The sequence below is a fragment of the Uloborus diversus genome, unplaced genomic scaffold, assembly GCF_026930045.1.
Source record: "Uloborus diversus isolate 005 unplaced genomic scaffold, Udiv.v.3.1 scaffold_991, whole genome shotgun sequence".
Taxonomy (NCBI): Eukaryota; Metazoa; Arthropoda; class Arachnida; order Araneae; family Uloboridae; genus Uloborus; species Uloborus diversus.
The window spans coordinates 11,118-36,645 of NW_026559222.1; the positions used below are offsets into that span (position 1 = coordinate 11,118).

The 25,528-nt window shown below is 34.4% G+C and overlaps 1 protein-coding gene across 1 annotated transcript; it reads left to right on the top strand.

Annotated features, from left to right (window-relative positions):
* Nucleotides 1-1,743: 1,743 nt before the first annotated feature.
* On the top strand, nucleotides 1,744-22,740 carry LOC129234088 (ankyrin-3-like). The gene is made up of 3 exons (XM_054867979.1): nucleotides 1,744-1,780; nucleotides 6,481-6,551; nucleotides 21,453-22,740. Exons 1-3 carry the CDS (start codon nucleotides 1,748-1,750, stop codon nucleotides 22,738-22,740), a joined length of 1,392 nt encoding a protein of 463 aa, XP_054723954.1. The 5' UTR covers nucleotides 1,744-1,747.
* The last annotated feature ends 2,788 nt before the right edge of the window (nucleotides 22,741-25,528 follow it).

Below are 25,528 nucleotides of genomic sequence, written 5' to 3' on the forward strand. Positions count from 1 at the left end.
CTAGTGTAAATTAAGTATATGTCAGATCTTTGTCAAATTTGGCGCAGAAAGTCTAAGATGCTCAGGAATTCACTTAGGACGGTGGGGGTGCCCGCTCTACCCCATAGTACAAATGCATGTGTCGGACCTTTGTCAAATTTGGCCCAGAGAGCCTTTGATGCTCACAAATTCACATTGGGGAGCTTTTGCTCTCTAAAGGGGTGACCCCCCTCTCCCCCATAGAGGGTTTTCTCTAGTATAAATCCAGTTTATGTCGGATCTTTTTCATATTTTGCACAAAGCACCTTTGATGAACATAGGGTAGTTTTTGCTTCTTATGCAAGGTTGAAACCCCCACTTAAAGATATAGGCATGCACAAAAATTCAAAATGGGGGGGTACCTTCCAGGAGGTTTAACATACGCTGAGAAAGTCCCCCAAACTTGCTCGCTTTAGGAAAATTTTAAAAAGTTTTGAGTAAAAAACAATTTTATAGTATATGAGGTATGAAAATAATAAAGTTGGAAAAATGAAATGGCCATTTTGGATCGGATTTTTCATTGTTGCACTGCTAAGGTACCACAGCAAAGTTTCGGATTTCGGCAAATTTCCAGAAAATAATATTTTGTTTAATAAAAAATTCACGTGAGCTGCTAATAATTGTTCACAGTGAACACTCACCAAACCTCATAACTCGCCAGAAAAGACAACTACTCAAACACGCGCTCCGATCTAAAATGGCTAATCTTAAGCTGATGCACCGACTCGTATATGATGGCTTTACCTTCACCTAAGGCCCCTATATATATATACGAGCCGACGCATCAGCTTAAGATTAGCCATTTTGGATCGGAGCGCCTGTTTGAGTGGTTGTCTTTTCCGGCGAGTTATTGCTTCTGGTGATAGTTCACTGTGAGCAATTAAACGGCACGTGAATAGTTTATTAAATTAAATATTATTGAAATTAAATCCGAAACTTTGCTGTGGTAACCCAAGCAGTGCAACAATGAAAAATCCGATCCAAAATGGCTAAACTTAAGCTGATGCGCCGGCCTATCTACATAGCGGCTCTAGGTTGATGTAGAGCCGCTATATAGACAGGCCGACGCATCAACTTAACTTTAGCCATTTTGGATCGGATTTTTCATTGTTGCACTGCTTGGGTTACCACAGCAAAGTTTCGGATTTCGCCAAATTTGCAGTAAATAATATTTCATTTATAAACAATTCACTTGCGGCTAATAATTGCTTACAGTGAACAATCTCCAACGCGAAAACTCGCCAGAAAAGACAACCACTCAAACACGCGCTCCGATCCAAAAAGGATGATCTTAAGCTGATGCGTCGGCTCGTATATTATATAGGGGCCTTAGGTTGATGACATGACAAATAATGACGTCAGCTCTAGCATGCGCCATGGAAGCATCGTTGATACTAATTAGCTGTCACGTTATTAACCGATCGGTCGCTACTGGTAGACTTCGTCAAACGCAAGCCCTAAAAGTGCATTACAGTTTCTTTATTTTTTGTCGTAAAGAAAAAAGCCATGACAGCATTTTTTGTAACCAAAATAAGGTGTACGTTTGCTCACTTTTTCAGGCAGGAGACCGTGGGTTTCATTCCTACTGGTGTCTTTGAACATGATTTCCGCTCATTATTCTGTAAATCTTTCTGGAAAAACACTGAACAGAAGAGACCTCATATGTAGGTCTCTCGCTTTGTTTTTGTGCCTAGGCGTCGAATGTAGTATAAACAAGCCGAAGTCGAATATGCAAGTAATGGCGACAGACGGGCAACATTTGGTAAGTACTATTTAAATAGCAAAAAGAGAAAAGAAAGTTATTTTATGAGTTTATTGTTGTTATTTTGTTGATAATTAAATAGGTAAAAGATTTCTCTACAGTAATTGGGGTTGTAAAGGACCTCTAAAATAGCTCAACTTGACGTATGGCATTTAAACTCATCGTGAAAAGTTTAAATTCGGTTAAGGCGTCATGCAGTGCTGGTAGGATTTAAATCAGTTGATGTTTCAAAAAATAATCTTTGTTATAAAACATTTTAATGATTAATATGTAAGATTTATCAAGAAATGGGTATTCTGCTCAATTTTTCAGAAGATCTACAAAATAAAACTGGTTGATCATATTTTTTAAAAAAGTGAAAGATTTTCGGATGCTCGCATTTTCTTGGCTTTGTAGGAAAAGAAGACTAAAAGCTCTGTTGTTTTACAATTATGTTTTATTACTTGAATGAATGACTAATTTATAAACATACTAGAGGACGCGATAGACGTTGTTCTGTTCAAACTTTGTAAATTGAAAAGTTAAAAAATTTCAATAAACTACCCAGTGTTTGAACCGTGTTGTTGAAAAAAATAAGTAAAAAGAAAATGTTTTAAGCTGCTTGGTGTCAGAATGCATATATTTATTACAACTTGATTTATCTAATGCCCAGTGAGCAGTTGTTTTGTTAACTGTTTTTTCTCCCATACTTAATGGTTTGTTCCTCTACCCATCTAGAACAAATGGGAAATCCCGCTGCAACAGAACCCATATGAAAAAGAATAAAACAATCGAAAGGATATCGTTTAAAAAAATGATAAAGGTAAAAACAATCTTTGAATAAGCGAAAATCACTCATCCCACCCCCCTCCCGATGTAAAATAAACACATTCTTCAACTAAAATGACTAAAAACTCTGTAAAAACAAAAAACAATTCTTTGCAATTTGAAATATTAGCCTAACAAACAAAAAATACAGTAGCTTTAAAATGTAAACGAATGATCACGCAACTCTATTGTTTATAGCCAAAGTCGCCAAGCCACCACATTACTGTAATCCAGCCGATCAGTGAGCGAAGCCGACTCAGACCGATTAGCGGTCCGATCTTTTGAGCGAAAATTTTTTTAACTTCATATATTGCCTAATTTGTTCTTTCCACCAAAGATAAAGATCTTCCACTGCACTGATCTTTTGTGTACAGAACTAACCTGCAATTTATCTGGACGAAAATAAAATTTGTTTAGTCTTTACATTCCATCATCTTTTCCTTTAATAATGTACTGATTAGTTAGACAATCCTAAAAGTGTTCTTGACATTGGTGCCAAAACTCATATGGATTTCAGCCGAGAAACAAATGTTGCTAGGTACAGTACTTTCTGATCATTTGGTTAGGAAAACGTAAAGCACCAATCCAGTCACATGTTTCAAATATGATGACAGAACACACGTTTTGCATGAACTTTCTAGTACTTTACTTTAAAATATATCATGGGACCTAAAATCGTTGCTTTCAAGAAATGAAGGCTTCACTCTCTCTCGCTCTCTACGTTTTATCTATTCTCAATTGACATATCACAGTAAGAAATTTCATTACAAAAAGCAGAGCTGTCTTTCTTATTGTCCTTTGGCAACGGGTTAAATATTTATTTCAGTTCTTGCTCAAAAATCAGGTTAAAATAAATATTAATCATTTGGGAGGTATAACCATCCAATGTTTAAATTAATTATTTAATGAACAAAAATGTTTCCGATTCGATCCATCACACTTCGAAACCATTTTGCCACAACTTAATTACACACAAAAAATTTTATCAAAAACGGTCCAGCCGTTTAAAAGCCTTATGGTGACAAATGTTTGCACAGAAGATTTTTATATACAGTAGAAGACCATTATAACGCCGACCTGTATAACGCAATTCTCTATAAAGCGCACAACTTTTCCAAAGTAAACAATAGGTTTTGAAGTTTCAAAAATCTCTCTGTTTTGCTTTGCAAACATAAAAAGAGCTAGGTAAATTAAATCTTGAAAGTTTTTCATCTTTCCATCTTATTTCAAAGCTTTTAAATTGAAAATGAGTACTCGTAGTAGACAGAAAATACCAGATGGCTCTTGAAAATGCAGCTGTTATGCAAACTAGCAGAAGTGCAGGATAATGCACTTTCTTTTGATTGTGGAACATATTTATTTGTGAATGACTAATTGCAATATTGGTGCTTTAATACTCATTGCAGATAAAACTCATTCTGAAGTGCTAACATATATTCTGAGCATTAGTTTCAAAATTTGTGAAATGAACGCAATAACCTGTATAACGCAAAAGCTCTGGTCCCAAGGTGTGCGTTATAACGGTCTTCTACTGTATTAAGATTATATCGGGTGAGTAGTCAGAGCTCATTAGAACACGGGGCTTGTTGGACTGGTCTGAATGATTTTAATACTATTATTTCTTTTTTTAATTCATGACCGACAAACAGCACCTCCTGCAGTATCCTGATATACTCCTGCAAACTCTGCAGTAAAATAACTTGGCGCCGTTTTTTTTGAACGAATTTTATATCAGAAACAAATTTTATTGTTGTTTTGGCAGTGCTGAGTAATTTTCATTAGTCTGCGACTTTCATGAGGAATGGAGCAATAAATTCAATTTCTCTTTCAGTTCATGATCATTCACAGTCTCTTTATTTTTTGTCGAAAGAAAAATGCTATGACAGCATTTTATGAAACCAAAAATATGGTGTATATTTGTCCACTTTTAGAAACGCACAACATGCAAATTTTTTGAAGCAATTTTCTGGTAATTGCAGCAGTGAAGTTGATGATAATCCAAGTCAGTGGCGTAGCGAGAAAAAATTCTAGGGGGGGGGGGGAATTTTTTCTGAAGTTTCAAGTAAAGCCATGCCCTCAAGTTTATACACTTATACTGTATATATATATATATATATATATATATATATATATATATATATATATATATATATATATATGTGTGTATATACATATATATATATATATATATATATATATATATATATATATATATATGTGTGTATATACATATATATATATATATATATATATATATATATATATGTGTGTATATACATATATATATATATATATATATATATATATATATATATATATATATATATATATATGTGTATATACATATATACATATATATATATATATACATACATATATATATATATATATACATATATATACATACATATATATATATACATATATATATAAACATATATATACATACATATATATACATACATATATGTATATACATACATATATATACATATATACATATATATATATATACATAGTTTCGGGGCTCATAGGGGGGGTTCTGACCCCCCTATCCCCCCCCCCATGGCTTCGCCACTGATCCAAGTTGTATTGACTTAAAAAAGATGTAGATGGTTCTGGCATAAAAAGTATAAGTTGGTGAATTTAATAATGTGAAATGCTATATTGATCTTTAAACTTTCTGTTTTGCCATTCTAAACACAAAACAACACTGGTTATTTACAAATATTAGATTATATTTTTCATTAAAGTTCTATCAGTTTGGTAATGGGGACAAACGTACCCGATGCCTGAAGCGCGTTGGTTCTCTTCACACTAAGTTCTGTTAAACAAATAATGTAAATAAGTTAAAAAATTGAACATTTTCAAAAAAGTCTGGGATGTTAAGTAATAGTTAATGAAACCAAGGTTGTAAATAAAACTGTTCAGTTAATTTTTTGATTAGATACAAAATTAAAAATAGAAAAATGAACCAAAGTATCCTGATTCCCCCTTCTATGAAATTTTGCAATGTAAGAGCATAATTTTTTATTTTTATTTCTACAGTCACAATCATTTCATATAATAATTCAAACCTAGTTTTAAAAATTAATTGATTTTCTAAAAAAAGATTGGTAAAATCCAACTTTTTTAAAATACATTATTAGTTATAGCAATGTTCACACACTGACTGAAAAAGCGTTGGAAGGGGAAGAACGTATGAAATTAAAAACCTAAAATTGAGGTTTCATTGTACAGTATATGTACTGCATGTTCATGTTTAACCTGTATTAGCTCTATTTTAGCAACCGTTAGTCCTTGATACATCCAACTTGAACTAACTCAATGTCCCAAGCGGGCAGCTAAAACTTTTGAATTATTGAAAGTTTGAGCTTTGAGGAGTTCCCACAGCCTTCTCAAGAGTTTGATACCTAATAAAAACTTTCAGGTAAAAGGATATTTGGGTTATGAGGTTTTGAGTTATCAAGAGTCAACTGTAGATAGTTCTCATTACAAAATAAGATGCAGAGTCATGATATTAAAAGTTAGAAGCAAAAAGAAGGAATTATTGTTGAAATTGAAAAAATAGTTGTCCTTTTCAGGAAGTTGTAAGGTTCCCAACATTTTCCGTTGCATTGAAGCATCCCTGGAGTTTTAATGTATTTGAAAGATTTAATTGTATTAATCTTTATAATAAATAAAATTCAATGACGAAGAAGAACATCTTTAATAGCCTGCATCTGAGTTCGAGAATGTATTCTTCAAAAGAGTAATTAAATTAAAAACTGATGTACTTAAATTCTAAATTTTACATCAATAAATTTCTATACAATTGAGACTGAACCAAATTTTTTCTATGTCTGCTTGAATTAATATTGAACTATGCCCCTAAAATTAATCTTGCATTGTAGGAAACTGCTAATCAAGGAGCATGTGCATTTCGCAAGAGGTGCTGTGGAATTTCGCAGGAGGAACCACCAAGGTTAGATTTCTAGCTATAAATCTTAAGTAACAATATAAAAAAAAACTCAATATTTATTCTTGAAATATTTGAATGAATTAATTTAGATTATTGTTTAAACCTTTTTCTGAATGTTCGACCCACTAGCTTTTCTTTCTGCACTGTAAGTCTGCATCATGACTTGCATGATTGATAGACTTTTTGTAAAAGCTCTGAGATATTGCTTTCCATTTATTGTTATTTTTTCCTTCAAATAATGTGGAATGTAGTGGTAATGTTCAAAGTGTCACTTTTAACGTTGTCTTCATTTCTTTAGTATACTGATTGGGATAAAGATATGGACATTGAATTAAATACAAATACAAAAGTGACGACCAGCAACAGGCTCTGGGCCCAGTTAGACTGGTCCTAGTCCATTTACAATCTCTAGTGAAGATCAATGGCCCTCTTAAAACTATCTACTCCCTTGCTCATTACCACCTCTTCCGGTAAGCTGTTCCAAGGTTCCACTACCCTGCTAAAATAATAATTTTCCCTAATACCCATGTTTGCCTGAGATTTAAATAGCTTAAAGCAATGACCCCTTGTCCTGTTTTCAGTGCTAAACTTCAGCCCCGTAACTTCTTTCATTTTAATAAATTTAAACAACTGAATCATGTCCCCTCGGTCTCTTCTTTGCTCAAGACTGTACATTTTTAGCCTTCTAAGCCTAGAATCATAGTCCAAGTGAGAAAGTCTATTTATTAGCCTTGTAGCCCACCTTTGAACCCTTTCCAATACATTAATGTCTTTCTTAAGATAAGGAGACCAAAACTGAACAGCATACTCCAAATGGGGTCTTACCAAACTTCTTTATAAGGGCAGAAGAACTTCTTTAGATTTGTTTGAAATAGATCTATTGATAAACCCAATATCAACATTTTGTTGGAGTTTCACTTTCTCATAACAACCTTTTGTCATTCACAAACCCTTTACTTAAACTATCTTGCGATTGAGGAAAATATGATTTTATAGTTCTTAATAACCACAGCTGTTTTCTGGTTGTTTCAGTTCATTAGGTGAACTTAAGCTTCATCAAAAGACACAATTTAATTTCATTTATATCTTGCTAAATCGGTTTTCCAGAGCTGGTATGGTGCTTGAGTTTGGTTTATGTTCAACGGAATGTTAAAAGTGCTTAGTTTAACTTAAGCATTTTTGAAAGTTTCAGTTAAGGGGACAGTACCTGGACGACCGAGCCCCGCTCAGCTTTAAAACAGGGTTGGCCGGATTGGACCCAATTGGGTTGGACCCAATGGTTTTTTTTGAAAAAACCCATTAAAAAAAACCCATTATTTAGCCCACTTTTGGATTTTTAAAATTTTCTGAGAACTTTTTTTAAAAAAATAATTAATTTAAATACTTCTACAATTTAAACTTTTTTATTTCTTCTTCACAATAGGCAATGGACATAAAAAATGAATTTTGAACTTTAATAGTATTTCTTAACTTAAGGGCATTAAAAAATGCTTCAAGGATTTTTAATAAATATATTTAACTTTTTTCCTTCAACTGGTCAATAAGGAACTCAAATTATCTTGACTAAGTCCTGTCACGTCAGATTTTCTCAATATTTGCAGATTGTACAAAAGATACTACTTCAGCTAAAAGGCTCTCATGTGAATTATTTTCTGCAAACCAACACGTCACAAAACTCGAATAAACGAGGTATATTTTTTAGAAATTAACAGGTTTTACAAATGGTCGGACAGAAAAGGGAATAGGATGTACAGTATTTTCATTATCTTACGAAAAAGTTTAATATTTCTTACTCTGTACACAGAAATAGAAAAACAGGCAACATAAAATTCAAAGAAATGTCTTGATTAAGCTGGAATTCAATAAAAAGGGATTTAAACTACTTGAGGTTTTACAGTAGTTTTGCTTAACAAAATGAAATACAATAAAGTAAAATACAAAAAAAAAAAAATGTTGAAATTAAAAACAAATAAACAATAGATTTTATCACTCAAGAAGTAACTTTGCCTTAACTGTTGGTAATCATGGAAACTAAAAAAATCTGAAACTTCACCATTCTTGGGTTTCGTCGTCTTTTATACCTTTCTTCAGAAAACGCTGAATTTTCCAGCTTTTTTTATCAAGACAATTTTTGTGCTTTGTCCATATACTTATGCTACAATATGCTACGAGTACCCCACCTTTCCCCTAAAAAAAGACTAAAAAAACCACATTTCTTTTAAAAAACCCAGCTTTAGTTGGGTTTTTTTGGGTTTTATTTAAAAAAACCCAAAAAAACCCTGGGTCCATGGGCTTTTTTAAAAAAAACCGGGTTTTTGCCAACCCTGCTTTAAAAGAATTATTTTTTTGTTAAATTGTGTTTTTTTAAGGTTCAATACTTTTCCAAATATACTTGAAAAGCTTCACGTTAACGAAATATTATGTACTCGACCTTATAACACTAAAGTACCAAACAAAGAAGATTCTGAATGTAATTAAATCAACATTTTGCTTTAAACTATCTGTTACGTTTGTTTCCACTATACAATTTTCTTGTCAGTAATTAAAATATTTTGACTTTACTTTTGCTATGGTGAAATAGGTTTTTAACCGAATACTTCCTTTCATACTATGATGCAATTCACAATTTTATCCCAATCGAGATTTTCTTTTTGAATAAGTACTTTTAGTTTTTACGCCAGAAAATGCTACATACAGCATGATATCCATCAAAACTGATGATCCACAAACCATTCCAACAAATGATAACAACTATCTTAACAAAACATAAACAATCTCAAGACATACACTTCTTCGAAATAAAATTTAGATACGTGATTTAAAAAACATGTTAAACTACTTGAAGTGTAAAAAGAAAATAAATAAATAAAATAAAATAAAATAGGATGGTCAAGCAATAGTTTTACTTAAAAAAGAAAAAAAGCCTTACATCGACTTACATAATGCTTTTGAATTTGTTTTCAGCCAAGTGTGTTTGAAATTAGCCCAAGTGGCCAATATCAGCCAAGCCTGGCAACCCTAAGCAAGTATAAAATTTTAAAGCGAGAAGAGACAAATTTTCATTGTTATGGTTGCAAATTGTCTGCCTGATGCATCAACTCACAGTTTACTTCAAGGCTTAACTCAATTTGACTTTATATTAAAAAAACTGTTTTTTGTAAAAAAAATCGAGTTTTTACAGAAAAAACACTGATGTAGATGAACTTAGAATGCAAAACTACAATTAAATCCAAAATTTCATCCAAATCGTTAGAGCCGTTTCCGAGATAAGAAATATATATATACCCACAAGAATTGCTCGTTTAATGATATAAGATATGACCATGATTGATTGTTTGGCTATTCTTACCAAAATTATTTTTTAAGCTGCAGGATGAAACATAAGCTAAATTTGGCCAACGATAAATAAAAGATGCAGCAGTAGATTAGTTCTATTTATTTTATTTATTTATTTTTGTTCTTGTTGTTCAGACAAACCTTTCAAAAGTGATTTGTCAGTTATCCGTTTTTTACTTTTAATGTTGCTCAAATTGGTTGAGATTTGTTTACACAAAAGAAAAATAAGTGTTTTAATGTGGTTGAATGCTTTTTTTGTTTTTGAAAATAATTGAATTGAATGAGCATTAGGGTGCGTCTTATTTTTAAAGGTGTTATTTTTTCATGAGGCACCCTCTCATTTTGTTCCTTTGGATGAAAAAAAAATTCTCATATCTGAAAAATAAAAAATGAATAATATTTAGAGGGTGCTACCACTGCTGCAAAATTTGTCAACTCTCTCTTTTTATTTTTTTAAATTTATTTATTTAGTCTGGATAATAAGTAGCAATCAGTGAAAAGTTTGTAGTGTCACATGGAAGTAACAAAGAGAAAAATTACAATGTTGCTGAATGTAAAAGACCGAAAGTCTGAACCTGTGATATGAATGGCATTACCGAACTTTCAAATGCTTTTTTGACATTAATACATAAAATGACAACCATGAAATGCTTATTATTTTCTAGTATATATCAGAAATAGGTATTTGTGTTATGTTAAACTCAACCAACCTAATTTCATGTTGATTAAAAATATGTCAAGAGTTGATTTTTACATCATATTTTTCACAATGAATGTAATTTTAATCACTGGTAGCACCCCCTAAATTATGTTCAAATTCTATGAAACTTTTATGTGTGAATTTTTTCATCAAAAGGAAGCAATTAAAGGGGTGCCCCATAAGAAATTCAAAACTTTTTTAAAAAGTGCATTATAAGACACACCCTAATGAGCATGACCATTACTAGTTTTGAGTACGTCCATAACTAAGCGATTATGACCATAACTGGTCAAACCAGTGTATTCTTGTTTATGTCAATAATTCATTTAAATCATAGTTAAAAATTAATAAAAATTTCACCGCTATAAGAGTGAAATTTGATAAAGGTGTGATTAAAAAGTGTTACTATACGTTTTTCCCATGAACTAGAACCACAACATTACTGATCAACACCAATTAAAATTTTTACAAAAAACCCTTAACTATGCCCATAACTAGTGACTTACCCCATAACAGCTTTAGTCACAAAAATATATTTTTCTAAAGCTATTTGTTTCTCCATGTGTAACTTAAATTTATAGTATTGAAACTTATATTTATCACTCTTATTATCATAAATGTTTGTTCCTTATGGTTTAACACATATTATGCGTAATATGCAGTTTTTTTTTTAGATTGTTTTATTGAGAATTTACTTATACTTGTGTTCAACAGTGGTATAAGTATTTCTGTTTGCAAGCGTTCTTAAGTTTTCAATGACTTAAAATTACACTCTAATGCAGGGTGCATAACAGTACTTATAAGTGCGCAGTGCGCACATTTAAAAATAAAGCGTTCGGACAGTTTTAACCCTTACAGGCGCGGGTCATTAAAATTTTAGAAATATAATAAAAAAACACATTGGATGGGATAAATTGGTTATCTGGACATAGATTTTACAGTCAAAAATTTTTTCAATTCACCCCCTCCAGCTGGGTGTGGTGTCCCCGTTTGTGACCACCGCCCTTTTAGAGCAAAAATTGTTTTCTGAAGTGGTTATGCTTACCTCGTATGACAATTGGAGTAATTTCAAATATTTTAAGCTCTTAAGCATTTTTTCTAATTATTTCAATAATTTATGCCATTAAGAATATTTAGAACACAAAATTCAATATTTTTACTATAAAAATTCCAAGATAAAGATGAAGTAAAATTCAAGAAAGTTCATATAGATTATATAAAATTATCTAAATAAGCAACTTAAAATGTTAAAAATATTTTTGGCGCATTGTTCTTGCTTTCTGTGCATTCCTTTTGTGCTATAAAATATTAAATGAAAAAATACGACTGTATAATACCATTTACAGAAAAAATAGCATCAAAGCTGTTAATAAAAAAGTATACAATTGTCTGGTAGGAAAAGCAGATCTCAAATGTGTGCAGTCATGGACCTTCATATTCACCTGTTCTGGGTCAAGAACCCAAAATAAATAAACAAAAGCCCATTGTAAACGATTCTTTTGGTCCCCCTTTTCTGAAATGTATCAAATTACATCTTTCACCCACAACAGTGAGATCAATGCCCTAGACGGGCGGTGTCCACATTTGGGGACACCTGGAAAGAAACTTTGTTTATGCATTCAAAAATGAACTCGAATCTTTTGCAAAATTATGATTGGTTAGCTCAGGATTCCTGAGGGAAAATGGTTGACTAATTTAGTTAATGGTGTAAATTTTAAAATCTTGAAAAAAATATTGTATTTGAGCTTGAAAATCGAGGTATTTTAAACAAGAAATTAAGCCAACAAAAAGAGTCATATTTAATAGTGCTGCCATCTGTGTGCATTAAAGAGAAATAAAAGCAACTGATGCAGCGATTTTTGGAGTTTTAAAGAAAAAACTTTTTTCTAAAGAAATTTTTAAAATTGGTGTCCCTTTTTGTGACCACCGCGCCGGAAAGGGATAAGTGCTTACTTTTTATTATTATTTTAAAAATGCTTTTTTTATGGAGGGGGAGGGAGGGGGGTGCATACCGTGCTCATGCAAGCTATTAACTATTGCGGAACAAGATGAGAAAAATATTAAGTTAGAAATATGATTTAATTTGGGTAGCATTGATCATTGTTTCTTTCATGTTTCATCAGTTTAAAGTGAAAAATGGTTTCATCTATTATGTTTCGCAAAACTAAACTGTGTGCATAGGGCAAGGATTAAGCGGTATCAAATTTTCTTGTACATGTTGACTGCCAAACTACGAAATCTGATGTTATCTGGAAGGATGGGCCCCTACTTCGCTCGCTGTTGATGCACTTGCACACTGTATTGTTGCTATTGTTACGCAGACATTAATAGAGATATTCAGTAAGTTACTGCTTTATGGCCAGGGCTAAGGCAGAAATGCATGAAATACACCGCCAGCTCAGTCAATTCCAGCCGAGGACTGCAGTTTCGTGCTTATTAGCACTCATCAGCCCGGCATAGGAGTGACTGAGCTGAAGGTGGAAAACCTCTTAAGGAAGCCTAGAGTGCCAAACAAACTGGTAGCTAATACAGAATTAGCACTGACCAGACGAGTGACCGAAGCAATGGTTCGGTTCGACTCGAATATTGAAGGCAAGGCATGGTATATTCAGTAAGTTACCGCCCTATAGCCAGGGCTGAGGCAGAAATGCATAAAATACACTGCCAGCTCAGTCAATTCCAGCCGAGGACTGCAGTTTCGTTCTTATTAGCACTCATCAGCCCGGCAGGAGTGACTGAGCTGAAGGTGGAAAACCTCTTAAGGAAGCCTAGAGTGCCAAACAAACTGGTAGCTAATACAGAATTAGCACTGACCAGACGAGTGACCGAAGCAATGGTTCGGTTCGACTCGAATATTGAAGGCAAGGCATGGTATATTCAGTAAGTTACCGCCCTATAGCCAGGGCTAAGGCAGAAATGCATAAAATACACTGCCAGCTCAGTCAATTCCAGCCGAGGACTGCAGTTTCGTTCTTATTAGCACTCATCAGCCCGGCAGGAGTGACTGAGCTGAAGGTGGAAAACCTCTTAAGGAAGCCTAGAGAGCCAAACAAACTGGTAGCTAATACAGAATTAGCACTGACCAGACGAGTGACCGAAGCAATGGTTCGGTTCGACTCGAATATTGAAGGCAAGGCATGGTATATTCAGTAAGTTACCGCCCTATAGCCAGGGCTAAGGCAGAAATGCATAAAATACACTGCCAGCTCAGTCAATTCCAGCCGAGGACTGCAGTTTCGTTCTTATTAGCACTCATCAGCCCGGCAGGAGTGACTGAGCTGAAGGTGGAAAACCTCTTAAGGAAGCCTAGAGTGCCAAACAAACTGGTAGCTAATACAGAATTAGCACTGACCAGACGAGTGACCGAAGCAATGGTTCGGTTCGACTCGAATATTGAAGGCAAGGCATGGTATATTCAGTAAGTTACCGCCCTATAGCCAGGGCTAAGGCAGAAATGCATAAAATACACCGCCAGCTCAGTCAATTCCAGCCGAGGACTGCAGTTTCGTGCTTATTAGCACTCATCAGCCCGGAATGAGTGACTGAGCTGAAGGTGGAAAACCTCTTAAGGAAGCCTAGAGAGCCAAACAAACTGGTAGCTAATACAGAATTAGCACTGACCAGACGAGTGACCGAAGCAATGGTTCGGTTCGACTCGAATATTGAAGGCAAGGCATGGTATATTCAGTAAGTTACCGCCCTATAGCCAGGGCTAAGGCAGAAATGCATAAACTACACCGCCAGCTCAGTCAATTCCAGCCGAGGACTGCAGTTTCGTTCTTATTAGCACTCATCAGCCGGGCATAGGAGTGACTAGGCTTCCTTAAGAGGTTTTCCACCTTCAGTTCAGTCACTCCTATGCAGGGCTGATGAGTGCTAATAAGCACGAAACTGCAGTCCTCGGCTGGAATTGACTGAGCTGGTGGTGTATTTCATGTATTAATAGGGATGTTTCATAGACTAATAATAAGAGTAGACCGAGCTTTCCCAGAAGTGCTGATGAAAAAATTGGTTCATGGATACATCATGTGACTGGTGGAAGGCTTGGCGAACACTTTGGCAGCATGGTTGCTAGATGGCAACATTATCTCTAGTTTGGCACTCGACATGTATTTTAAGACGTAATGTATTTTCATTATAATTTTTTTTCCAGGTGCAGAGATTGAACTGTGTTTCTTTTAATTATGCATTATTTTGGCATTAGTTTTTGATCACAGTTTTCAGTAACTTTTATTTCATTTGGAATTGCTACATCAGCGTTAGCGTGAACGTAATGGCGTAAACGTTTTGCTTTAACGCAAAAATGTACTAATCGGTATCTTAAATTGAAATTGTAGGTAAAAGTCTTATCGTTTGCTGATTCTTTTTGGGCGCTTCCATCTTCAATTGCTAACAGAGTTATTGAAATTGACTAAAGAAAATGCACAATACGATCTACGTGAAAAACTCACTATATTAACAAAATATTTACAACTTAGAATAACAAATTTACAAATCGGACTCCATAAAAGATCATTCTTCCGTGTTCCATCAATTCTGTTTGTTTTATTTCTCAGACGATCAACGCCCGCTGTTGCTAGGATAGCCACCAGTCACATGGTTTGGTTTATGAGCAGCCAAAGGGTTGCCATAGCTCGGTCTACTCTTATTATTAGTCTATGGGATGTTTATCTTCCAGGAAGGTACCGTTGAATCAAAACTGACTCACAGGTACACTGGTCTCTGCGGAGCCAAGGTGTCTACCGGCAGGGTTGGTACGCTCTGGGAAAACCCGGGAATGGTCAGGGCAAGTGACATAGTTAAATATGTCAGGGAATTTCCAAATTTTGGCCAAAAAAAATTTTTTCCCCAAGTAATTTCGTACCGTGCCATCTAATCCAGGGTGGGAACAGATCAAGGAAATCAGGGAGATCAGGAAAAAGTCAGGGAACTTGATCACTCCTGGAAATATCAGGGAATTTTGAAAAAATAACAAAAATTCAGGGAAAAATGATCAAATGAAGAAAAAAAAAATTTTTTTTCTTCAAGCAATTTTGCAAGGGAAAAATTATTTTTCCTTCCAAAATGAAGTACTTTGATTCCCTACGAATTTCCGCCAATTATTTGTTTTATAAAGTACTAGTGGCACCCGCACGGCTTTGCCCGTAATAGAAAAATCAAAAGGTCTTTTGGTTCGCTTGTATATTTACAAATAATGTATGGTGAATTTTCTCGCCAATTGGCTTGTACCGACGTTACAGTTCCACGTTATGATAATTTCGTATCTCACCCATTGGCTTGTGCCCATGTTACGGTTCCACGTTATGATAATTTCGTAATTTATGATAGTTTTTTTTTCTTAAAATTGGAATAAAAAAAGAACCACATCGAATTTTCGAAAAATCGCTTTGAGGTGCACACCCCCATGCTACATACTAACTTTGTGCCAAATTTCATGAAAATCGGCCGAACGGTTTAGGCGCTATGCGCGTCACAGACATCCTCCGGACAGAGAGACTTTCTGCTTTATTATAAGTAAAGAAAATGAATGAGGTGTGATTATACTATACCGCATATTTGTGCATCTTTTTTCCTCAAGGTCAAAGTATTCAATCTTAGGATGAGCTTCCAAAGATTGCTTCTGTGCCTGTAAAGTTGTTTATTTCACCTAGCTTGAATTTTCTTTCCACGCATTCCACGCTCGGTAAAATAAACAACCCTGCAGGCAAAGAGGAAGCGGTCATTAATGACTTTGCTCCCTTGCCTTTACTCATTCTTTTGAAATATTTAACATACGGTTATCACGATTTCAAGAAAAAATCTTTGTTTTTTAAATTAATGCTGAAAATTTTTTAAAGTTATCACTTGGCGTTTTTAACTTTATTGTTAAAATTGATTTTTGACTGAAAATCTTTTTTTTTTTTTGCCATGGTATTATTTGCTGTCACTTCAGATTACACGAAGGGTTTTTTTTTCAGACTTTAAAACTCTTATTTTAAAACCATATATATATATCTATATATACATATTGAAATTAACAATTGTTTTTGCATTTCAATGTTGTTTGTTACTAAAGTAATCTAAGATTTTTTTTCGGCAACTAATGACAATTGAAATTGAGTTGTGTACATATGCAAATATTTTTATTATTTTTAATAGTTAAAATGCTGTATTCTTTCATTAAACCTAAGTTCTTGATTAGAGTATTGCTCAATATGACTGGTTGTTGAAATATTTCACTTTGTTTTACATAAATATGTCTATTCTGCCGTGTGTAGGTAAAGGGCAGTAACTGCACTTTTTTTTTTTTTTTTTTCATTTTTGTCATCTATTGTACATTATCTTTATTGCACATACTCGCTTATTTGTTTTCCGCTGAAAAAGAGACGAAAAAAAAAGTCTTAATTCCAACGTTTTCCTGTTGTTTGTATTGAATGCAACAGACATTTCTTAAAATATCTCGAAAACTAATTTCTGCAGATACTGCCGTTTACATGCGAACGGCAGTATTATATATGTAAGTAAAACTACATTACTTCTATACTTTAACTATCACTTGTTATTCTTCAGCAACTATTATACTGCTTGAAAATTCAGTTCAAGATTATTTCCATTGACATTTTTTAGTTTTATCATGATTAGATATTTCTTTAAGAGAGGTTTTAATAATTTCTTAGAATTCTAATGTTAACTGGTTCCTGGAAGTAAAGTATTTGTTTTAGATTTCCTACAATATTTCTCTGTCAATAGTTTAATATACTATTTTTACCAAAAAAGGAGCATTTTTTCAAAATATATTTTTAATTAACAGCTTAAACCGTTTTTAACACTGCATTTTATTTAATACTAGCTGCGTTGCCCGGCTTTGCCCTGTGCACCTTGAAAATAAAGATTGTGTCAAGTGATGTATATTCAACAATCAGGCGTAAAAAGTAAATAAAAAAAAAGCATCATGATTTCCCTTCCAAACAGTGACGACAGATATTAAAATACTTTTAAGAAATTAAATCCAAAAAGATGGATTTAAAATGCGTAACCATGGGGACACAAAATAAAATAAGTTTAAGGAATTAAAATGCGAAAGAAAATGGTTCACAATTTGAATGGAATCGAAATTTCTTAAACTAGATTTAAAAAGGCTTCTAACTTTTTTTGCTTTCGAGATAAAAGCTTATTTTTTCGACCACAGGTCGAGTTAGATCTGGAGTAAAAAAGGTCGCTTTTTCCAATGGCGTCAAAAAGAAAGCTGTGGGACAATTCCTTCACTTTTTATTGATTTATTTAATGAAGAAAGTAGTGCCTAAATTTCAGCAGCCTAAAAAAATTCGAGCTAAAAACGCAAATAACTCCCGCCGTAATAAAGTTAGAGCATTGAAACAAATTGCGCAGAACGCGGAAAATTCTACCCTTTCTAACGATATGTAATATTAATATGTGCAAGTAATTTTTCACCTCCATATTTGAGAATTTATGTGAAAATTGGACGTAAATGGGAATAAAAAAGAAACTATTCATCGAATTTTATTCGAACTGGTCTGCAAACCTTTTCAGGACTTAAAGGAACAAACTGTGAAAATTTCATCGCAATGGGCCGGGTAGTTCTCGAGTTTTGTGAGTTCAAACACACAGACGCGTTTTGGGGACTTCATTTTATACTATGTAGAGATCAGGGTTGCCAGATTTAAGAACAGTAAATACGGAACAGGGGGAGGGGGGTTGATATTTTTGAGGTTGAGGGCAATTACTGGATATGGTGTATTTTTAAGGGATGCTTTCCAACGTAGAACGTCTCTTCGTGATAAATCTGAAATATTCAATCGTATTCGTAATGAAGTATTAAATCTTACAAAATGTCGCCGATTAAAGTATAAAAATTCTTTTCATTGCGATTGACGATATATTTCCAACACTAGTCAATGAGCAAACAGGAAGCAATCATTCGGCTCCTCATGGTCTGCCACCAAAACAAAAACCAAATTAAAACAAAATAATTTTTCTGTTTGCTGCCACATGATTTTCTTACTGCTCTTTATTTCACATTTTTTGTTTTACTTTTTTTCCCCCCTTAAAATAACGTCTCGTTTTGTTAAATATTGTTATTAGCTAGAATATGGGACTTAAGCTGTCCCGTATGGAAGTTCCCCGGGACGCGGGACACTTTTTCAAAATACGGGACGTCTGGCAGCCCTGGTAGAGATGCAATGCTTTTCAGGTAGGGCAAAGAAAGGAAACTATTATCATTGGTAACGTAAATCAGGGAAATTTAGTGAACTTAATCGGGGAAAAGTCAGGGAACTTTTTTTTCCATTTCCTGTCGCCACCTTGTAATCTTCGTTTTTGTCAATGTTTTCTGAAAAAATTTTGAAATTTCGAGGTAAAATGACACTGGCGATATGAAAGTGGCGACGCGAAAAAAACTTCCGCAGTTGCCATTTTTGCCCCTCGATAATTCCCAAGAAAAAAAATCCTCAGGTGAACTTGAATTATGCACAAACTCAACAGGGAAAAAGACAATTTACTACTTCAGAAACACAATCCTGAGGATGGGAGGATCGATCGGAGAAATCTTTTTGGATCGGAAACTTTTTTCGGCAATGTATGAAACGTAGTCGCCAGTTTTGGTCATTCACAAGGTAAAACCTGTGAAGTTGACTACCCTTGTAAGTTGACCACCTGTCTAAATTGACCACTTTTTTCAGGCACGGAATTAGCCCTTGTCATATAAATCAGCCTCTGTAAGTTGACCACTTGTCTAAATTGACCACTTTTTTCAGGCACGGAATCAGCCCTTGTCATATAAATCAGCCTCTGTAAGTTGACCACCTGTCTAAATTGACCACTTTTTTCAGGCACGGAATTAGCCCTTGTCATATAAATCAGCCTCTGTAAGTTGACCACCTGTTTAAGTTGACCACTAAAGTAGTGCACCGCGAGTGGCCAACTTACACAGGCTTCACTGTAGACACGATGCTGAAAAGCCTAAGTTTCCAAAAACGAAGCAGAATTGGATGTTTTCTTTCACTGCAAACAAATGAAATTAACGCAGAATGTGCTGCAAATTGTTTTTGTTTTTTAATTTTTAAATACGTAATTTTCTTGAGAAATGAAAAATTTTGTTCTTAAAACTTAAAATCTTAACTTCATTGCCTTGAACACAAATGTGCTAAAAACTTTCCAACTGAAATAGAGTTTTATGAAGATATATAATTTAAAATTGTTTTAATGCTACAAATTCAAAAAATTATTACTTAATTTTTGGCGCAGCCGCCATATTTGGTCATTCCCAAGATGGAAAGTACACAATGCTTTTTAAGTGCCTATAGGTTTCCGAAAATGGCATTGGTTGTTTATTGTAATGCAAACAATTGAAACTAATGCAAAATGTGCCCTCCCCCTTTTTTGGGAATAATTCGTAATTATTTTCTGGAAAAATTCAAGCATTTTTTTATTCTAATGGATTTAGACGCTTATGTGCTAAAAACTGTCTATTTTGTCTTAGTTGTAGTTTTTTTTAGGATTATTAATTATTTATAACTACTTTTATGCTACACAAATACAGAAATTTTACTTATTTATCTTAAATTTTTCGTTTAGTCCCCGTATTTGGTCATATGCAAAATGGAAGTAGACGTACCAAAAACAGAATTGGATGTTTATCTCAAATTAACTATTGAAAGTTTTCTAAAATGTACAATAAATTATGAATTTTTAAAAATTAATTATTTTCTAGAAAAGAATAATTTTAATGTAAGCAGCCATTAATGTGCGAAAGAAAAAAAAACTAATGATTATTAGCATGGGCCTATGATCGGCGGATACTGATCTTTGTTATTATGCATAATATGTTACGCCGATCGATGCAACAAGTTAATCATATTAAAACTAAAAAATAGCTTTGTATTTTGCTCAATATGTTTTGTGTTATTTACTAATAAGGAAATAAAAGGAACTGTAAACCAAAAGCGGATGCTAAAAGATTGCTGCCCAATTACAGCAAGACTCTAATATTACACATGACACGTGGCATCAAAGAAACGTTAATGTAAGTTGAAAGTTCTTTGTTTTCAACAAGTAGTATAAACAAATGAAAACAATTTTTGAACAAAACATTTTAAAAAAAGAATAATAATATATTTTGAGAGAAAAGAAAAAAAAATCAATGGTTTTTTTATATATACATAAATTTAAGGGGAAAAGTTGCAGTTCTTTCGTATTGCTACTTTAAGCAATTTTAATTATTTTGAAAATATTGTAATTTAAACTTACTTTTGAATGAAAGGAGTAACCTGGTATTTTCTAAAAAAGAACCTGGAAAAGTTAGGGATTTTTTTTTAACCACAAGTGTATGAACCCTGACCGGTCACAAAAGTCTCAAAAAAATCACGAATTTAAAATCAGCCGCTGAAATCCCGAAAATCAAGCATTGGTCGCGATAATTTTCCACCTATCGTCATATTTTTTTTTAAAAAAACGTAATTTTTGTGAGTATCTATTTGTTTAACTTTCTCATGAATGTGCATGTAACAGAAGCCAATTATCCTTGTAAATCTATGCAATAGATACTTTCATTGCAATTTTTTTTAATACAACAAATTTTGTTTTTTTTTTGAAAGGCCATGAAAAAGTCACGAAATTGCACTTTTGAGATTCAGTAGACACCCTGCAAACTCATATGTAGCGTTTTCCTAGCTTGGCAGAAATTTCACTTTTGAGATTCAATTCAAAAAATGCAATCACCCTGCAAACTCATATGTAGCGTTTTCTTAGTTTGGCAGTCAACCTGTTTAACAAATTTTATAATTTAAAATGAAAAAAAAAAAAAAATCAGTTCCAGTCATTTCCTAACAGTAATCCTTCCTCCTTATTTATTTATTTATTTTTTATTTTAGGAAAATAGTTGAAATTGATGTTTCTGGACAAACAAAACTGCACCATGCTGTCAAATGTAAAGATGCGGCTGCTGTTCTCACTATCTCCACAAACGAGAGGGATCTGGTTGGTGTCCAGGACAAGTTTGGACAGACAGCTCTTCACGTGGCTGCAAGGTGGGGCTACGCTGACATTGGCAGAATGCTGCTTGCCGAGGGCGCCTGCACCCACGTTCAGGATCGATTCGGCCGAACGCCCCTCCACTTGGCCGTGATCTGGGGCAGGTGGGCTGCGGCCGAAGTCATCTGTGGCAATGACGAAACTAACAGACTGCAGGACAGGAAAGGGAGGACTGCTTTATATTATGCCACGGAAAGGGGATGTGAAGGAATTGTGCAAAAGCTGCTATCGACCAGAGCCACTGCTTTGGATTCTTTGATAGAGAAAGTTGCAGAATCACTCCCAGACGTTAAGCTCGTCGATGTGCAAGACAATGACGGAGATACCGCTTTGCACATGGCTGCCAGAGGGGGTCATACCAAGATCGTCGAGATGCTGCTGGCGGCTGGCGCCTGTACCCGCATTCAGAATCGTCTGGGCCGTACGCCCCTCCAGCTGGCTCTGAAATGCAGGAGGCAGAGCACGGCTGACATCATATGCGAGAATGATGATGCCCACGACCTGCAGGACAAAGGAGGACGCACTGCCTTGCACTATGCCGCGAAGAATGGACAGGCAGGAATTGTGAGAAAGTTGTTGTTTCTGAACGCTCATCCTCACCTAATGGACAATCAGGGGAAGAGTCCCTTGGAATTCGCTCTGAAGCGGGGAGACGACGACCTGGTGAAGCTGATCATGTCTTCTGTCGTCTTACGGGACATAGCGATTAAATGGAAGGATTTGAATGTCGACCGAGATGACATCGAGTATTGCGCCAGACTGGAGGCAGAATGCATCGCGGAACTGCAACAGATGAAGGGAATGAAAATAGAGAGAACTACAATCTCTTATTATAATATCGTCAGGAGACCGGTGAGCAAGGTGGCAGTGTACCTCGAGAATGATGATGTTACAAACGATCCGTTGCTTCGTGGAAACGCTGCGCAGGTTTTCCCGAACTACGCGGAACGAATTGGCTTTAGAGTGAGATTAGCTGCGGTGAGGAGCATGCTGACGGACCAGTGTCATGAATGCTTCGCCATGTTATCCAAGAAGTTGCCTTGTATCCCAAGAACGAGCATTGACAAAATTTTTACACTTTTGAGTGAACGAGAAATGCGAAACTTCATCAAAGCTTTCAGTTGTTGAAATTATTGATATTGAATCCCCATCAATTTTGCCTAACTTGCCTAGGTGAAGTAAAAACAAAAAAGCTAAAATTGAAACTGATTTGCAATTGCAAGTCATAAATGAAGAGGGAATTCCCCTTATTTGAATAGATGCAATTTTAGAAATATTTACTGATATTGCCGGTGAAGAGTTCATTAGAAAACTGCTGCATAATATTAGATGAATGTGAAAATTCTGATTCGCGTCATGGTTAACGATATTTCGTCTTTCAATAACTTCGACTGTGAACAGGATTCATTTTGAATTGAGTGTAGCGAAGTACCAAATACTTTATTGTCGAATTACATTAACTGTATTTAAAATACATTTTTGGAGAACTTGAACTCGCATTAATGGGCTAATGAAGGTTTTTAATTTTTTTTATATTGTTACGAGTTCAGTGCAACTTCAAAATTTCTTCGAAATGACGATTCCAATCTTGATAAAAACTAGGGGTGCGACATCGATGTTTTTGTTAAAACATCGATGTTTTACTTTCGATGATTTTTGACTATCGATGTGTGATATCGTGATGAAAGATTATTTTAGCCGTGATATCCTGGTGAAGGACGTAGGTCTTCCACCTCTACGGCTGAACAAAATACACACCAAAATCACAGACAAAACTACCTTTTACTAAGACCACAACACACTTTATACATTTATTTTACACTACAAAATATGGATTTTTTTCTGTGAGCTCGCGAGTAGCACAGCTTGCTACCCTACCGTCACTCACAGTTCTCCTCTCTGCTCCGATCAAAACAGACAAGAAAACTCTTCCTTCCACCAAAGACAAAGATCTCATGAATCTCTGCCTTGGCGCCTCAACGACTTGAGATGAACCCCAGATCATCATTAATTTACACACCACTGACAGTTAATCTGCCATAAACTAAATCAGTTTCTGTTTTCCCATACTGAAGAGTCAAGGTCAAGAGGGGGAAAATAGGATACATTACAGATGTTTTGGTTTTGATATTTTTTCTATGTTGATGTTTTTGCATTTTAATCAAAATTTATCATAAAATTTGCTCCAATTTTCTCGCTAGATAATTAAGTTTACCTATTGAGTTGCCAAAAAAAAGCATTTTTTTTTGCACCCATTTTATAAGATTAATTTTTCTGTGTAGAGGATGACTTTTGAGATGATCACTACAATAGAGAGTGAGGAAGAGGTCAAAGCTATTGGAAGAACCTGACACTGGTAGTCTGGTGCCAGAACTTGCAGTCTATTTCAAGGCTCCAGTTATTAAACTATAGGAAAATCATATACGTTACTACGGTGAAACTTTATAACTTTAAAAATTCAGAGCTGGTAAAAGGTGCTTTAAAGTATTTGAGAGTGATGGCAACTTCTGTTCCATCGGAAAGAGATGTTTCTCTGACTGGTGGGATAGCCTGCGAAAAGAGAAATGCGCTTCGGGGGGACAAAGTAAACAAATTTTTTTTTCTCCAAACTGTCAACACCAATATTCATGGTTACTTATCGATTTCCCCCAACAAGTCGTTCCTCTATTACTTACAATTTGTGATTAATTATTAACGAACTGTACAACACATATTTCTTGCTCTTAATAATAATTGTTAGAATTAATTTTGTATTTTTAAAAAAATTAGCACAGCTTTTTCCCATCATTCAACTGACGATAAGTGCTATGATACATTTTTTCTTATGTTCTTTTTTGATATAAATTTTCTTTTAGTTTCATTCAGTTTCAAAATATTTCCTTATTACTATAACTAGTTTGTATTAATCGGTGCTTGTCTTATTATCAACTTTTGTCCTACTATAATACCAAGATGTTGCGAAATTATTCTTATTAAATTGTATACATGATTTGAGGTTCAGTATTTTCAATATATTCGTCGGGGACGTAATCTTTTGTATTGCTTAAATTAGTGTAGTGTATTCAAAAATGTATGTTATACATTGATAAAAAGATCGATGTTTGGAAACATTGATGTTTTTAGGTCGATGTATCAATACCATCGATGTTTTAATTTCTAACATCGGTGTTTTAAAACATCGATGTTTTGCCATCGATGTCGCACCTCTAATAAAAACACAATGAATTTATTTACAAATATAAACAATGGAGCAGGTAACAATTGCAAACATCCAGCAATTAATCGAATATCGTTAAACACTGTACATTACTCAGTACACCACGCATTTAAAACCAAAAATACGTGGAAAGAACAAATTTGAAAATCTGTATCAGCGCAAGCGCTAATACATTCACCTAGACTAATAATAAGAGTAACCGAGCTTCCCCAGACTTGCTGATGAAAAAATTGGTTCATGGATACATCATGTGACTGGTGGAAGGCTCGGCGAAAACTTTGGCGGCATGGTTGCCAGCTGGCAGGATTATCTATAGTTTGGCACTCGGCATGTATTTTAAGACGTAATGTGTTTTTATTATACTTTTTTTTTCCCAAGGTGCAGGGATGATTGAACTGTTTTTCTTTTAGTTATGCATTATTTTGACATTAGTAATTAGTTTTTGATCGCAGTTTTCAGTAACTTTAATTTCATTCGGAACTACTACATCAGCGTTGGCGTGAACGTAATGGCGTAAACGTTTTGCGTTAACGCAAAAATGTACTAATCGGTATCTTAAATTGAAATTGTAGGTAAAAATCTTACCGTTTGCCGATTCTTTTTGGGCGCTTGCATCTTTAATTGCTTAGAGAGTTATTAAAATTGAATAAAGAAAATGCACAATACTATCTAAATGAAAAACTCACTATATTAACAAAA